Genomic DNA, 18,947 nt, shown 5'->3' on the forward strand with positions numbered 1-18,947 from the left:
AGAACAACACCCAAATTCTCTCAATGACTGTTTATAAATGTTTGTTTACATTTAAAGGGGGATATGCCATAGAGATGAACACTTTGCATTGATATGGATCTTGGTTTGTTGATACAAATTTAAGGTCAATTTTGTTATATGTACATTGTGTTCTTGATTAAGGTACTGTCTTTGTGCAGCTCATTTAAAAATGTAATGTATAATCAAAAAATACAGGTTAATAGTCATCTATAATAGTCAAGCTTGTAGTCATGTTAGTTAGGTTTTCTAGATGTACAGAGATATATTTCAGATGGATATGTAATCTTCAAACCCTTCAAAGATTTACAGAATATGGAATTTAAAATGTTTTAAGAACTTAGGACCTTTCATGACAATGAGATACATCTGCTCCTGGCAGCACCAATCTACTATATGAGGATGACGGGCAGTGAAGAGGCTCCTTATAGAGTTTGTTATCCATTTGGGCAAGAAACTGCTCTTGCCTGGACTGCTTGATGGTATGCTGTATGAACTGGATATGCAGGACCCACAGAAAAATGACAGCTTGCTAAATTTGCCTAAATGTGATACAGTCCTTCAGGGTTCCTGCTTCATGAAAGAGTCTGCCAGACATTCTGTAGGAAACAGAAGAAAATAACTGATAAACTACCAATAGAAGTCAAACAGTCTTTCAAATTTCCTGCTTCATGGAAAAGTCTGCCAGATACTATGGGCCTGTAGGCTGAAGATGGATGCCCCAATGTTACAGAAAACCTTTGGGTGACTGTCCAGGCAGCTAGAAGTCTCTGTCAATTCTGGAGTTTTAGAAGTTGTTTACAATGCACTTCCTGTTAACTTAGGTAATATATCCTTTTGGGTCTTTGATGGAGTTGAAGAGTAATTAGTTAGAATTATAGTTTTCCTTAGTTATGATAAATGATAAAAATCCTTCTGGGGAAGCTAGGCAGTGGTGATGCACGCCTTTAATCTCAGCACTGAGGAGACAAAGGCAGGTGGATCTCTGTGAGTTTGAGGCCAGCCTGGTCTACAAGAACTAGTTCCAGAACGGGCACCAAAGCTACAGAGAAACCTTATCGCGAAAAAAAAAAAAAATCCTTCTGGGGTATTTGATAGAGCTGAAGAATAGATAGTTATAATTATAGTTTTCCTTAGTTATCATAAAAGATAAAGTAGATACAAATATTGTAACTGTAATTATTGCTTGATACTGTTTTGTTATATGTAATTTTACTATGTTAAAGTTAAAACCTTCCTTTTTATTTAGAAAGAAAAGGGGAGATAATGTGGGATTCCCCTCTGTATGCTATGAATATGTTTTATTACCATTGGTTATTAAAGAAACTATTTCGACCAATGGCTTAGTAAAGCCAGATGGGAAATCTGAACAGAGATATAGAAAGAAAGTAGGCAGATGTAAGAGGGACGCCATGTAGCTGCCAAAGGAGCCAGAACCTCACCAATAGGTCACAGTCTCATGGTGATTTAAGATTAATAGAAATAGGTTAGAGTTAGCTAGAAATATGCATAAGCTATTAGCCAAAGAGTGCTGTAATCAATATAGTTCTGTGTGATTATTCACGTCTGAGTGGCCGGGAAACAAGTGAGCAGTCTCCACCTATAGAAAGGTTGGAAGGCGTGGACACAGAGAAAGTTGAACCTGAATAGAAAGAGACTAATATTGAGGCCACAATACACAAGAATCTTATAACTGATTAGTAATGGGTAACATCTGTCTTCAATGAAAAAGACTCTTTGGAATATATATTGTCTTCTCAGGACATCAATGATACTTCCAGTATCACCATTCATAAGTTTATCAAACACAGTATCTTCCATGGTTTCTCACACACAGTGTGTCTGAGGAACTCATTTCCACAGTAGAGGAATTGCAGCAATGGGCTCATGTATGGATGTGATTGTCCTCTCTAAGTTAGCTTAAAAGAACAGTGACTTTCTAAATACTCAGTTGATAGAGGTTGCAAAATATGACCTTTAAACTAAAGGCTCCCTCTTAAAGAATATGGCATATTCTTTACACTAGTGACAAAAATACCATATTTATCAAACTACCAGAAAATGTGTTGTAGGAGCTGAGCAGTGGTAGTAGATTCTTTGTCTATGCCCAGTAACATCACATTTTTGGTTTGTTTGTGTGTGTGCACTTTAGACTACAATGAATCAGAGATGAGGTATATAATGTTTTCACAATACTTCTGAATCAGAAATTTAGAATATCAGTTGGTATTGAACACCCAGCAAAAGAGAGGTATTAGCTAGAGTTCAACACTATTACCAATCCTGATTACCAAGGGAAAAATCTTGGGGTTATTATGACACAGTTGACTCCGTTTGTAAGCTAAAAGACTTTGTGAACTATGTCCAGTAAGTTACTGGAAATTTGCAATTAATAAAAAGCAGATTCATTAAGGATACTGATTTTTCAAAACGAAGGTTTGTGGTGTTCTACAAGGTAAAAAATAATTTAATGACTAGTGACATTGACTAAAGACAAAGAACACAGACTAATAGGAAAGAAAAAATAATAACATCAACTACAGTTTTATGACCATTAACAGAAACCAGGGCTTAGTAGCCCATGTACACGTGCGCACATACATACACATTTCTTTCAGTCTGAGCACTAATGCTATCTCAATCAGAACCTACCAGCAGCAAGCATACCAACAACAGTATTTACTTTATTTTAGTATCATTCACTAAAGACAGTTTTGTGTGTGTATATGTTCTAAATTTTTTTAATTGTGTGTGCATGTCAGTGCGTAGGTTAGTTTATCACTACTGTGATAAAATACCCTGACAAGCACAATTAAGGGAGAAAGGCCTTAGTTTAGCCCAGAGGTCCAAGCTGCAGGCTATCACAGTAAGGAAGTCCGGGCAGCAGAGCCTGAGAGAACTAGTCCTATCACACCCATAATCCGAAACAGACAGCTCAGAACCCTCTTCTTAAGAACAGCACCGCCCACTTTCAGACTGGATCTTCTCAGATCATTTAGCATAATCAACATTCTACAGAAATTCTCAGAGGCTAACCTCAGGGGAGATAGTCAAATGTATACCCAGAGGCTTGCTTTCCAGGTGTCAGGTCAGCAAAGAATATTAACCACCACAGCGCACAGTGCCTGTGTTTCTGTAGACACACTGCCAAAGTGCCAGGGAGGAGGTCAGAAGGACACTCTGGAATCAATTCTCTTCCCCACCTTCAGGTGGGTTCCTGGCCATCTATCTCCTCAGCCCCCTTGTGCTTCTTTTCACTCACACTATTTTTCATTTTATCTGTTTTGTCTTAGTATCTACAGTTTGCTCTTTTAACCTCCTCCCCATCTTCACAATTAATTCCTTACATGAAACTCCTTCCATTTTACATGGTTGAAATCCCATACCCGGTATTTTGGTTATTGATCCTTAACAGAAAAGTCTCAAATTTTATTTTTTTTTTATTTTTAAAACGACCAACATATCATTTGACTTCCTCCACTATACTTTTCTTTTTTGGGTTCTTTTAGTTTGGGGGATTTTGTTTGCTTGGTTGGTTGAGTTGGTGGCTTGGGTGGTTTTTCTGAGACCACTATACTTTTCTAATCAAAAATTATTTAAGAAAGAAAAAAACAAAGGCACTGGGAAAGGGTGGAAGTGTGGGTAAAGCCTAAAAATTAAAAAAAATGATAATATTAGATAATGAGGAAGAAGGAGAATGGGGGGAAAGACTATGAATCATGGAAGGATAAAAAGCTAATATTTTTTCTAGTTTCAACTCCATCATAGTTTTGTTTCTTTAAGGTTGATAGGCAAATTCAGTTGTGTATTCAAAGAGCAAGAACTGTCTTGCCTCACAAAAGAACGGGATATGCTTTTGAGGTAGGAAATGTGAAAGCGGGGCTTTCTTTTTTAACATCATTGGTCAACAGCACAACAGGAATTAGACAGGACCAGTCACTGAGTATGTTTATCACTCTGATCTATTTAGAAAAAGGTTTCCTTTTTAATGTGTTCTTGGGGGAAAGGTTTTGTAACCTGAAAATTTCCCCCTCATTCTATTGCTTACAACTATATCAATCATTGTGTTATAGTATTTTACATACTAAGATGTAAAATATAGTTATATATAAAATGTGGTTAAAAACAAAGAACTATTAAAACCCTTCAGGTTCTAGCTCAGGTTCTCAGCGTTCAGCCAAGACACAATGGCCAGGCAAGGGAACTAAAGATCTGAGGGTGAAAATAAACTCTCCACTACATACTTTTCCACATCAGTTTCTTTATTGTTCTACCATCCTTCAAAGGTTTCAATTTAAATACTCATGCAGACAAAATCAGCAATTCTCTAGCAATAGCAAGGATACCAGGCATGCATTTCTCAGGGCAATGAAAACAGATAAGGACTAGTAAAAAGGGCACCAGTATCTTACTTATCAGCTTAGGGAGCATGATTTGTGCATATCTAAAGAGGGGGAAGGGTCGACAGAGGAAGGAGCTGTGATCTCTAACAGGGGAGAAGGGGCGATTGTGTGTTAAACTACATTTGTGTGTAGTTAAGCTAGGAGCTTGTTATCAGATAAATGTGGAAAGGGGGAAGAAAATGCTGCAGTGCTGTGCACTTTCTAAGCACTTTCTTCCACTTCCACAGTGGCTAGGAATACAGCTTTGTGGTAACTATGACAACCGAAGTGAGCTATGGAAGAAAAATGGGTGGTGTTTGATCCCTATTAGCATTTTCACCAAATGTAGCTGATTACAGAGGACGTCTCAGCCCTAGAGATTACATCTTAAAGTGGCTAGAGCAAATGGAAAAACTATGTCTATGTAGTGTAAAATCCTGAGGCTGATACTTCCAGCCTCAGGCTAAGCAGCAGGATACTTGTCCCCACTGATGCCCAAATTAGAAGGAATTCCTTTCTCTGGGGCTAGTTAGCTTTTTCCTGCACCTCTAGGGGTATAGGCACAAACAGTTAATTTCCTAGACTAAGATCTAGTATCAACAAAACCAAGATGAAGGTAAGTAGAGAATATTAATAGCTTGTTAGGATAGAGCAGGGGCCAGTTGAGGTTTCACACACCTAAATCAGGGTGCCCAGTTTTCCTTATCATGAGGGCAGACAAGCTGTATCCTCCTTTCTCAGTACCTGTTCTTTGAGGCTCCAAATGTGGTCCATTTGCAAGGTTCCTCATCCTGGCTGAATATCCTGCCATAAAGGATAATTGTGGGGAGCTAGTTCTAAGTTTGTATCAGAGAATGATTATAGATTTGACTATGAGAACCACAGTTTCTAGACTGTGTGAATACTTCCATCTCAGGGCCCCACAGTGTGAGCAAAGGTCATACATTATACAGGTACATGAAGGACTTATGTCCAATAATTGATTAATACACTGCTGGGGATTTGGGGGACAAATCTCACTATGGAAAAGGAAGCACTATGGCTTCACAAAAGTTTTACAGAAATGACAGCAACTATTCAAAAGGCAAATGTCCTCAACTCCCTGCAATTTGGGTGTCCTCCATTAGAATGAGTGATCCCGGTGGGTCAGCCTTATGATTTTATCAGTTGAATCCTCACTGTATAATCCTGTGGCCTGTAGCAAAAAACATCATTTTTTAAGAGGCACTGATGGGGGGCTTCTATACAGAAATCTACCTCAGGTCTAATTCTCGGCCAGCAAGTGCTTAGGTTTCTCAACAGAGCACTCACTCAGGCTCCAGGAGGTAGTAAGGACTTTTCCTAAGTTAACAGGAACTGGACACTTGCTTATTATTTCAACTTTGAGAAGTTCATTCCATGGCAAAGTCTCTGGGTACACCTATCCAATAAAACCACATCTGCTTTCAAGGCAAATTTATAAAGCAATTCAGATTGTTTTAATGGACATTTTACTAAACCAGAATGCCTGAGCACTTACACATTCTGAAGGTTTAACATTATATATACTAAAAGTATAACACTCAAGATTTGAAAATAAACATGTCTTTCCTAAGTGTAATTATGCTAAGCAATAAACAAATGAGTACACTACATACTCTTCTGGGTCATAAAATAAGTAATTGATAAAAATCAACCATTTAGTGAATAAGTAAAGTTACACTATAAATTTATAAAGCTCATTTTTAAACATAGCATCTGCTCTCCCTTAGTGCAAGTAATTAAATAATACTTCTAAAAAATTATCTCTGAAGATAGTATGTGAGGTACTGCACAACGTTCTTAATATTAACTATTAAGAATGCCCAAATTCCGAGTATAAACTTGATGTTTGCTTACAAGTGAATGAATACTACGTAAGTCAGTCATTAAAAACATATTGTGGTATCTGTATGTCGCCTAATGAGACAGTCCTAGGAAGGCCAGAGGATGTGCTGAACCAGAAGATATTCCCTACACCAGCAACATCACGCGGTAGCATTTGGGTCAAGCCACTTCATGCCTTATTATCCTTAATATTAAATCAGGGATAAAAGTATCTGTCTTTATTAATGTCTAACAAAAATATGTAACTAAAATGACTGTAAAAATAAATTTGGAAAACAAAAATATTATATACATGTGCTGAATTTCTACTTTCTTACCCAAAGGAAAATACCTTTAAAAAAAAGTTATGACCTCATGTTTACTAATCTTCCAGAAAAATAACAATAAAGAAAGGGCATAACTTTTTTTTAAATTTCCCCTTTCTAACTTTTAAGTATTATTGACCAAAGTACACCCAACATAATCAAGTGGAGGTCAGTGAACAAACTGTCGGGGCTGGTCTTCTCTTTCTACTATGAGGGTTCCAAGACTCAAACTCCAAATAGTTTTATAACCTCTGGCCAAAAGAATTATATCTACCAGTGCCCAGCAACTATTTACTATCAAAACATCTGTATCTCATGATAATATCTTATACAAATGTCAAAATATATAAATAGGATAAATAATGTGATCTTTAATTACCAAGTTGACACACTCTAGAACCACCTAGAAAAAAAATGTTCATTAAGAGACTGTCAGGCTGTCAAGTGGATATCGCTGTGAGGGATATCTTGATTATGTTAACTGACGTGAGAGGATCCAGCCTAAAAGTGGGCAGCAGCATTTCAAGGGTCCAGGGCTGTATAAGAGTAGACAGAATAAGCTGAATAGTAAACAGGAATGTGTCAATCCTCTCTGCGTTTGACTGTGATGGAATGTATGTAACTGTTGCTCTAAGTTCCAACTGCCTTCATGTCCCTGCTATGACAGACCACTACCTGGAACAGTGAGATAAAATAAGCCCTTTCTCCCAGAAGTTGTTTTGGATATTTTACCTCAGCAAGAGAAATAAACCTGATACATACAAAAATATATTTGATTCTTTCTGCTCTTCTGTTAAAGCATAAAGTAAAAGTCAGTTCTTTATAAACTATTGCTAACTTAAATCAAAGATACAAAGCAATGACTACATAGACATCTAGTGCTGACTTCTGCTTTCAGTGCCAACTATGAAAGAAGGCAAAAAGAGCTCTTTTATTTTCCTTAGTTGGCAAACTGCCGTTCCCAGTTATGGAAATTCACAGTGATTTTAAAAACTAAAGAATAGAGGAAGAAAACAGTTGAGAAATTTACTAGATACAACTTATTTTCCTTCACAGGCATGATTTGTTCCTCAGAAAGAAGCAAAGAAAGCCAAAAAAAATCTCACTCTGTTCAAATTTAGACCGTAAATACTATAGTATTTACTAGAGGATACTAAATTTATCATTAAAAAAAGGCAAAAGATATCATCTATACTAAGAAAAACGGGATATTTCCAGGGAATACAAGCTTCTGCAGGTACCACAGCAAATGCTATGGAGTCCAATGTCCTCAGTATTACAATGAAAAGCCCCAGAGGAAATGAAGGCACAGAATGTGGTAACAGAACTCATTAAGATGAAGCTGGAGTGCTATTTAGTACTCTAAAACTTTCTAAACCCAAGTTTATAAAGTGGCCATGAAGTTCCTGTAATTATCTGGTTTCCTTTTCTGGACAAGAGCTTCAGTAGAACTAACTGAATACTTTTAAATCACCCTTCCAACCAAAACCAACAAAGCTGTGCTACAGACTCTGGACATCAGCCATATTTACTCTGGATCAAACGTGACAAATTTTAAGGGGGAACTGGAAAATAGCTTTCCATTAAATCATTAAAAGTGGTATAGGCAGCAACAGTTTTTTGCCTCTATCCTAAATACATAGTTTCCTACCAAATATAGCACAATTGTGCAATCCAGGTTGAATGTTTTCTGCTGTGACAGCACTTTTCTTCCTCTCCCCGTCTCTGCCTGCTCATCTACACATAGCAGATCACACTCCATGACTTACAAGTACCAGCCACCAAAACTCAAGCCAACAGTCGGAACTAAAAGTACTCTATTGAAGGGGCAAGTATCAAAAAAATAAACTACGTTTAGAAGGAAAAACTGTTTTATTTCCTCTGACTTTAAACTGAGTTATTTTAATCCAGAACCAAAATCTCTCACTTTCAAAAGGAAATTTAAAAAAAAAAAATCGCCCACTCCTTTTTAGGGATGTTTTAAACATTATAGTTCTCTCTTAGGATCATCTTCCAATTTTACCTGTAACAAAGACACAAAGTAAATAAAACTAATCCACATGTTAACAGAGACTATTTCATCAGACAGGGTCATAGTCCTGTGCTCTGGGATGTGTCATTATTAAAAAGCTAGTGAAACTGTTACAAATTTCCAGAGTTTGAAAGCAACTGGGGAAGGGGGAAAGACTGTGTTGTCAGCTTGAAGAGAAAGCCTGAATTGTCAGGTGACAACCATACTGTGTGGATATTGTGCCATGTCTTATTTAAAATCACCAAATCACTCTAAAAGTTTGTATTATCCAACTGGAAAAAAAAAGATTTTATAGTAAAAATGAGACTCCGCATGCCTGCCATACCAGCACCTGGGAAACAGAAGTAGACAGAGAACTAAGACCAGATGGAGCGATACAGAGAGCTCAAGACAGGATAGGAACACATGAAACCCTGCTCCAAAAGAGGGGCGGGGGGGGGGGGGGGACTGGCTGGAAATTTGATAGAACTAACTAACTTCAGAGAACTAATTAACAAATACTATAAAAGAACAATGTCTGGCCGGATAGTGGTAGTGCATGCCTTTAATCCCAGCACTAGGGAGGCAAAGGCTGGAGGATCTCTGTGAGCTCCAGGCCAGCCTGATCTATAAGAGCTAGTTTACAGGACAGGCTCCAAAGCTACAGAGAAACCCTGTCTCAAAACAAAAAAACAAAAAAACAATGCCTGTATTAATGAACTTACTGACCAAAAGTCAATAGCTCCACTAAAAGGTGAACAGAACAGAGAAACTGGCAATATGGAGGTGGTTCAACACTTAAGAGATGGCTGCTCTTTCAGAAGAACTGGATTTGGTTCCTAGTACTCACATAACAACTTACAACAACGTGAAACTTCAGTTCCTGTTCCACAGTACCCAATGCTGTCTTCTGGACTGCTTCTGCAGGCATTGCATGCAAATGCTGTACTTACATACATGCAAGCAAAAAATCACTATACATATATATATATATAATATATTGGTAAAATTTTCTTCTTCATTCTGATAAATTGTCATCAAACCATTAAGTACTTTGTAACATACCTTTGTAGAATGCCATTTTCCTGGGGTATTACACCATTGATAGCTGCCTGCAAAGGAAAAATAAGGGGGGGTTCAGAATTTTAACAAAATAGATAACTGAACTAGCGGAATGAAGAATGTCATAAAAGGACATTCTCGAAATATTTACTTAAACAAAATACTGACGGTAAAAAGAATCTTCTTTTAAGTGCCCGGCTTAGAAAGCTTTTGATTAAGACTCTTGTTTTTCCTTTGGGGAATTATTAAGTTCCATATACAGTTGGAACTATGTCAATGACGGCCCTACATAGACCAATCCGACTCTCCAAGGAGTATGGACCTTAAGTGAATTGAAATTGACCAAACAATACTATATTCTTCCACAAAACTACTAAAGAGGTCATTTTTTTTCTGAGTCAACTTTTGGACAAAATGTTTTACTGGCTTCCCTAATAGCCTGATTATTCAAATGTTCTTTCAAACCTGTAGCATCTTCTCTTCACACTCTGATAATTTCTGCTTGCTACACATTCTACTTTATATTCAAAGATTCAAGTATATAATCTGAGATTTCTAAAAGGTGAGTCTCTAGTTGGATTGAATATAAATGAAAATAATTACTAAAACTAATACATTTTAAGAATGCAATTAATACAAATAGAAAAGAAATTCAAACATTTATTGGAAATAAAAATGATAAATGTATTTCTGTTTAACAATATACAGTGTTAGCAGATCAAATTAAATGGCATAACTAAATCTTGCAAATTCCATATTTGGAAAGTTTCATCAACTATCCACTTTTTTCCATTTATGGAAAATACTAGACGTATAGAAATCAGTGCGTTTTTGTTCAAGTTGTTTCCATGCAGTATGTCAGAATTAAAATAACTTCAGACCCCTAAGTAACAGGTAGTTAACCAACAGGATATTTGTATTGTAGCATTCACAATTCCCACCCTGCATCACGTCAGCTCTTCCAACACAACAAGACGTTCTTTCATTCATTTATACTGACCCTTATACACAATCTAGCATCAACCTAGCCAACAATTTTTTGAGTTGCTAACCCAGAACTGTCTGGGCACTAAGACAGCACTTGTGAGCAAGGCAATTCTATATTTTCATAGATTGTACCCTAAGTAGAAAGGTATCTTATTACAACCTTATCCTTACTATAACATTATCACTTATATTAATGAGAGCTTCTAAAGAAGTCTATCTCTCAATACTTACGAAGTAGATAATTTCCAGCTTCTACCTCATTTATACTGTAAGTCTACTGAGCTATAAGAAAGAAATTGAGATGAAAATTTCCCTACTTACATAATGGCAAGATAAAGAAATAAGAATAGATATAAAGGCAGTGGCTCTAATCCAAGCACTCGGGAGGCAGAGGCAGGTGGAGCTCTGTGAGTTCGAGGTCAGCCTGGTCTACAAGAGCTAGTTCCAGGACAGGAACCAAAGCTACATTGAGAAACCCTGCTTTGAAAAACAAAACAACCCCTCCCCCCCCAAAAAAAGTAGATATAAATGTCCATACTAAAATGGAGAGGTCTAAAACAAAATATGATATTATAGTTATAAACTAATATGAGAGCTGAAGAGATAGCGCAGTGATTAAGAGTCCTTGATGGTCTTGGAAAGAACCAAGTTCAGTTTCAACACATAACATCAGGAGACTCACAACCCCTTGTAACTCCAGTTCCAGGAGACCCAATAACTTCAACTGGCCTCAGAAGGTGTTGAACACATGTGGTACACATATAGACAAGCAAGCACAAACATGTACACTTAAGAAAAATTAAATAATTTTTAAATGAGTCAATGTGGCCTCAAAAAGACTCCTAGTAACATTTTATCCTTTCTGGAATGAAAATAAAATCATTTTTCTTGAGTAATTTTAAATTTTCAGAACTATAGCAGGTTATTGATAACAACCAACTATATTTAAATTCATTCTAATAAACTTTTCTTCCAAATTACTATTTTTCAAATACATTTCTAAAGATCTTTTATTATTTTTAATTGTTTATATGCATGTGTGCATATGATTGTAGATACCGACAGAGGCCAGAGATGCCAGTTTCCCTGAAATTGGAGTTACAGGCAGTTATAAGCTACCCAGTGTGGGTGCTAGGAACTGACCTTGGGTCCTTGGTAAAAGCATGCACACTAGAAACTGCTGAGCCATCACTCCAGCCCTTACTTTTCAAATATTTTAATATGATATCTTTCTCTAGACTTTCTTCAAGATTATTCTCTATTACTTCAAAGCTGATAACTTTTTCTTCCCTTTATTGAAGTCTTAATAGAGGAACATAAAGGATGTAGTAATTAAGACAAAACAGTATAAGTATTCTCAATGTCACTAGAAAGAAAGAACCCGAACCCTAACCACACTAAAAGGCAGGGCTTCTGTGGGAAGAGAGAAGGCTAAGAGCATCAGGAAAGCATTCTGTGGCTATTTGTATTAGTTTTCTTGCTTTGGTTTGTTTTGGTTTTGGTTAGTTTTTGATTTTGGTTCTGCATTTTTGAAGACAGAGTCTCTGTAGCCTTGGCTGTCATTCTGTAGGCCAGGCTGGCCTTGAACTCACGGAGATTTTTCTGCCTCCCTGCCTCCCAGTGCTGGTATTAAACGTGTGTACCATCACATCTGGAATTTATTTTTCAATTGTAAAAGCATAAACATTTTTATAGAATATTCAGGAAACAACTTTTTGTGTGACTTTAGCAAAGGCTTGGGTCAAGTAGCAGTGAAAGACTGGAAATATATATAAATTAGATTATATGACATAAAGTCATTAAGAGTTTACATAAGCTGGGTATGCGGTTTATGCCCATAACCCCAGCATTCAAGAGGCTGAGACAGTAAGATTCCCAAGTTTGAGTCAAGCCTATGCTTTCTGTCTCAAAATAACAAAACAACAAATTTTCATTTAGTCTAAACATAATGAGAAGATGACTCTTCAAACTTACACCTTCCCTTTAAGAACATATATTTGGTCAGTACTATGAGACGGAAGTTGAAGAGGACTAAGAAAGGTCTCAGGCATCTGCCGTGGAAACTCACAATCATGGCAAATGCTAAGCAGCTCTAATAATTCCAAAGTCAAAAAAAAAAAGCCCTTCTCAATTAAAAGCCAGCCCTTCTCAATTCACTTCTTTCTCATATATTTAAAATCTAACAACAAATTCTTTATCTCCAAAATTTAAACTCTGACTAACCCTCTACGTACTCTGGTCCAAACCACCATACAGTCCCTCTGAAACTGTATGTCCACAGTGTAGTGATATTTCATTTGTATTTTAATAAGCAAAGCTTGCCTGAAGATCAGAGTAAAAGAGCCCCACTGGTCAGCCTTACAGACCAGACAGTGGTGACTCACACCTTCAGACCCACCCAATAACCACACTAGTTTGCTATAAATACTGGGCAGTAGTGGTGCACGCCTTTAATCCCAGCACTAGAGAAGAATATAAAACGGGAGGAAACAACTCTCAGACACAGACTCATTCTGAGATTCCTGGAGGCAGGATCGCCATTTTAGACTGAGGTAGAGGTAAGAACCAGTGGATGACTGTTTTGCTTTTCTGACCTTCAGGTTGAACCCCAATTTCTGTCTCTGAGTTTTTATCAATCATGCTACATCATAGTTTCCAAATGATCTCCAGCTCCCACATCTCATTTCTCCACATGGCAGTCAACATAAATGCTGAGTCAAATAAAACCCTTTCTTCTCTCAAAAGTGCAATAATACTCTGCCACACAGCTGTAAGTCATGCACTTTAAAGTATTTGGGAGATAAACAGCAATCCTACTTTAGGTAGATTGCCAAATCAAAGAGATATACGCACACCCATGCTCAGTCCCATTATTCACAGCAGCAAAAGGCATAGTAACCAAAATCCTATAAAATATATATTACCGCCGGGCGGTGGTGGCGCACGCCTTTAATCCCAGCACTCAGGAGGCAGAGGCAGGCGGATCTCTGTGAGTTCGAGACCAGCCTGGTCTACAAGAGCTAGTTCCAGGACAGGCTCCAAAACCACAGAGAAACCCTGTCTCGAAAAAAAACAAAAAACTATATATATATATATATATATATATATTACCATATGACTGATTATTGGTCATGTGTTAAGTATAACTGACAAAATGAAATATTCAGGCTGTACATGTTATAGCTTGACATATACACATATTATAATGATTAGCAAAACTGTATTAAAATACCATTACTATATAATTAGTTGCTCTGTGTTTGTGGTGTGTGTGTGTCAGGTCTTCGATATCCTGACTAATATGAATAATGTTATTAGGAACATGGAAGTTTGTTGAGATTAACTGGATTAAGAATTAAATGACATCTGGCAGAATACTTAGGAAAGTTAGCAATGATAATTATTCATTTTCAATTACTTTTTAAATTATCCATTTTGTTGTAATAATGCAGAGGTACATAATGTCTGCATCACAATAAGCTAGATATGTATCCTATATCAAGTTCTGCTCCCAATGAGGTTATTTGGAATAAAGCTCAGAAATCATTCTTACAAATTCAAGTGATTCTGATGCAATCAGTGTTAAAGAAAAGTATAGTTTTTAACATACATATTAGGTACCAATAAAAAAATTTTTACTACACCTTACCATACAGAATATTTTTTCTAAGCTCCTTATTACTTCCAAAGTTACTTCATGTCTAAATGCATAGATCTTTCATAAATCCCTGGTTTAAATATACTCTCACTGCAGCCAGAAATGCATTGTATTCCAGCTCCATCACTAAAACTAGCTATGTGATTTTAAGAATTACTTAATTCCTCTCTGCTTCAGTTTTCCCATCCATAAAATGGGGTTAATAATAGTATTTGTAGCCTGTAATCAAAACGTTGGAAGGCAAAAAATGGCCATTGTAAAGAAATAAGACTGCTGACAGCTTGGTTTTAGAAACTATCATTTTTCTTGTTACTATGACAAAAGACTTTATAAAAGCAATTGAAGCTTCAAAGGAAGGGTTTATTTTGGCTCACAGATTGGAGACACAGTTCTTCCTGACGGGGAAGGAATGGTGGCAGCAGGAAAGTTAGAAAAGTCACATTGTACCTCTAAGTCAAGACGCAGAGGGAAATGACTGGTGATGTTCAGCTGGCTTCCTGTATCCCTGTTTATTCAAGCCATGGCATGATGCCACCCACTGCTTCAAAGGGCCTCCACTCCTCAGTTAAGCCTCTTTAGAAACAATATTGATTATTATTCTACTATACTTCTTATGGAAACTAATAACCTAATAGTAAATATAAATAAATATGCAAAAAAAGCCAAGAACACCTTAAAAATAATAAAGGTTACCAAGGGTATTTCTAAATCTACAGTAACTGAAACAGGACAGTATTGAAGCAATGATACCTAAACCAATAAACCAAGAGCAGAACTGAAACATAAACACACATATAAGGATTCTGAATTTATAAAAAGACGTTGCTGAAGAGAAGTAAAACTGTCTTTTCAACAGTGAAGGCAAATGAAATTGATATTCTATAAGAATAAGAAACTTCAGCCCATCCCATACCACATTCAAAATCAATCTCTGTGCCTAAAGAGATGATTCAGTGGTTAAGAGCACTTGTTACTCTTGCAAGGACCTGCGTTCAATTCCCAGAACGCACATGATGACTCACAACTACCCTTAACTCCAGTTCCAGAAAATCTGATGCCCTCTTCTGACCTCTGCTAGCACCTGCCAAACACATGGTGCACCATAAACGCAGGCAAAGCACTCATACACACAAATAAAATAAATAAATCTAACAATTAATTACAACTCTAAATACAAAAAGCAAAGCAATAAGGCTTCTAAAAAAATTAAAACATCTCCATGTGCATAGAATAGACAGATTTCATTCATAACACAATCCAAACTTCAAAATCAATAGAAGCAAAAGTTACAAATAAACTCATTCTTGTTCATTAAAGATTTTCATTAAAAGAACAAAAAAGCAGAACACAGAATAGAAGATCTTTGCATCATACAACAAAGAGCTCTTATCCAGAAAATATAAAATAACTCTTGTGAACAAACAGGAAAACACCTAAGTCAAATAGAAAAAAAAAATAGAAAAACAACAACAAAAAAAAAACTGAATGGGCACTTAGAAGAAAACATCATCAAATGCCCATTATTAACAAGAGAAGTATAATTTTTTTCTGAAGTATAAATTAAAACCCCAACAAAATGATTCTATAACTTGTATGAATAGAAAAAAATAAAATGACTGGCAACTACAGCAAGAACATATAGGGTATCTGGAACTCATATTCTGCGATAACTACAGGCGTGCTGTTTAGTTTTTTTGTCCATTTGGGTTTCTGTGTTTTTTGTCAACTTGACACAAGCTAAGGTCCTCTAAGTGAAAAACCTCTATTGAGACTGGCCTGTAGACAAGTCACTGGTGCATTTTCTTAACTAATAATTGATGTAGGAACCCTAGTCCATTGTGGATAGCGCCATCCCTGGGCAGGAGATCTTCAGCTACAAAAGAAAGCAGGCTAAGCAAGCCAGTAAGCAGCATTTCTCTGTCTCTGCTCCAGTTCCTGCCTTGCTTCCCTCAACAATGGACTAAAATGGGGATGTGTAAGCCAAATGCGTTCAAATGCGTCCCCAAGTTGCTTTTGGTCATAGTGCTTATCACAGCAACAGAAAGCAAACTAAGATAATAAGAAAAGTTGTACTGATAATCACTTTTGTGAAATGTCATGTGGTGTAACAACAGTGGGTGCAGGTTTAAGGAAAGAATGTTACTGCAAGAGGCTATATCCTGAAATCAAAATACATAATGAAACCAGATCACAAAACAGCTCAGGTTTGCTTAAACAGGAGAGCGCATTCTCTGTTTGTTCCACGAGATTGTGCAGTTTTGCTCTCACAATATTACCTCCCATGAATTACTAACAAATGTGCTGACTGTTAACGGTAAGTTGATTCAACCCCTAACTAAGCATTGGCGTTTAACCTCAACACTGCTAGCACCCATCTGTTGCCTTCCTCCACACGGTCCACAGAGGAAAGCAGGCACATCTGTCAGAGTAGGAAACTGCTGCTCGGGATTAAAGGCTTTCAAAGGCAACACCCCTTCGGAAAGGCGCGTTTCTCTTCCAGAGCAGTCTGTGCTGCTGAGAGGAAACATCAATAAACCAAGAACTACCCACATGCCTTCTCATTTTTCCTATTCCACTTGTTCCGTCTAATGCTGGGCAGCTCAAGTGCATCCTGTTACTGAGCTGCCAACTCCCTTACTAAGAGCCAGCATTTCAGTTGTTTAAAACTCAGGAGTCAAACCACTTTTGCTAGTGAATAAAACAATCAAAGTGCAAGCCTGAAACAAAGAGCATTATCAGTAGCTAGAAAGGAATCACAAGGTTACAAAACAAAGACTATACCATAGTTTGCATACTGGATGTTCCTACGTGTTAAAGGCTTGGTCCCACACAGCTTTTACTGGGAAACAGTAGAATCACTGAAGATCAAAACTCGGCAGGAAGGTACTAAGGTCACAAAGGGCACACCCCTGAGGAAGAGGTGAGACCAAACCACTTACTCTTTCTCTCTTACTCCATAACTAATATACCTTTATTTTTTTTCTTTTTTCTTTTTTCGAGACAGGGTTTCTCTGTGGTTTTGGAGCCTGTCCTGGAACTAGCTCTTGTAGACCAGGCTGGTCTTGAACTCACAGAGATCCGCCTGCCTCTGCCTCCCGAGTGCTGGGATTAAAGGCGTGCGCCACCACCGCCCGGCAAAAAATAAAATAAAATAAAATAAAAATAAAAAACTAATATACCTTTACCAAGTGCTTCAGCCAACAATTAGGCACTGCTCATTCCAAGTCCAAAATGAAAAAGACCAATTGATTGTGGACTAGAACCTCCAACACTGTGCCAAAGTCGATCCTGAAGCTAGATGAGAATCACCTGAGACTAGATAAGATCACCTCCTATCTTCACGACTGAGGAAATTTCAAGAATTTGGGGAGTTCTGTGTAACAAATCAAGGATCAAAACCAAGTATTATTTTATCAAAGTGAAACCCTGTAACATCACTACCAATGTATGACCTATCCATTCAAAAACCTTATACGTGAAATCACAAAAATCGGAGTTTCTGCAAAATAAGAATAAGGGGTCAAAAAAGAAGTAATATTTTTACTAAATGGACGAGATCATGAAGGCCCAGAAAGATGCAGTGACTTGCCTGAAAGAGCGTAGCAAATAAACAGCTTTGCCAAAACTAAAAATCTGGTCCTTCACTTCCAACCCAATTCTGAGATTAAATCAAATATAATCACGACCTCTACGGGTAAACTGATTCCATGGCATTAGAGCAAAAGACGTGAAAATAGCAGGCAAGGTTTAAATGCAGCTCTGTATCAGAAGTGTGCAAGCACACACTCATCCAGGGAAGGTCTTAGCAAGATTTCTGCTTTGGGGTCCCAAAAGGACTCATGGTCATCAGAAAAGTAAGGCAAACAGGGAGGGGTAGTTCTACATCTCATGCTCAAGGACGTGTTCCCAGTGACCTCACTTCCTCCCCCTAGGCACTTCGCTCTATTTTGTTTTAAATATACTGGTGTTTACATTTTTTATAAAATATATTTTGTTCATATCCTTTTCCCAACTCCTAGACATTCTATATCTCCCAACTCACCCAACTTCATTTTTGTTCTTTCTCTCTCAAGGGGAAAAAAAAAAAAAAAAAACTTCAAAAAAAAAAGGCCAAAACATAATGGGTAGTGGGGCAGGGAACCAAGACCAAACACAGAGTACTCCTGAGCATGGGGTCTGCCTTAAGAGTGTGGTTTATATACCCAGTGTTTATACACCCATTGAAAAAAACTGGCTTTTCCTCTCCCACCCAGTAGTTAGCAATTACAAATAGCTTCACAGTTATGAGACTTTGGCACCCTGCTTTTAGGGTGTGCCATCACAACGAACGGATGATGCTTACTTGCAAGGGTACATCACAAGCAGACATTCCCTCCCTGGATGGAAGCTGGAGGAATCACTGGCCCTTAACCTGAGTATCCAGCCACTTCTCTCATCCATTTGCTGGCCTTTGGGACCCTGTGGACAGGGCCAGAAAATATAGGCTGAGGAAAGCCAAGGGAAGAGGCACTATGTGGCTATGGGGAGGTCATCATTCGTGCTGGGCAAAGATTTACATGCCGCTTCTTTGGAATCACCAATGTTCTTGTCCTCACAATGCTCTCTATAAGGAAGCCCAATGGTTTGAGCTGATTTCTCCGAGGATGAATTCATACAAT

The 18,947-nt window shown here is 37.5% G+C and overlaps 1 protein-coding gene across 1 annotated transcript in view; it reads right to left on the bottom strand.

The window, feature by feature from the left end:
* Window positions 1-18,947, bottom strand: part of Faf1 (Fas associated factor 1) — a 298,559-nt gene that overhangs the window by 230,366 nt on the left and 49,246 nt on the right. Inside the window, exon 3 of the mRNA XM_041652128.1 lies at window positions 9,648-9,694. Within this exon, the coding sequence (XP_041508062.1) occupies window positions 9,648-9,694 (47 nt within the window). The remainder of the gene's footprint in view (window positions 1-9,647; window positions 9,695-18,947) is intronic.

This window comes from Microtus oregoni, unplaced genomic scaffold, assembly GCF_018167655.1.
Source record: "Microtus oregoni isolate MIOR12 unplaced genomic scaffold, Mior012 000005F_ref0000423, whole genome shotgun sequence".
Taxonomy (NCBI): domain Eukaryota; kingdom Metazoa; phylum Chordata; class Mammalia; order Rodentia; family Cricetidae; genus Microtus; species Microtus oregoni.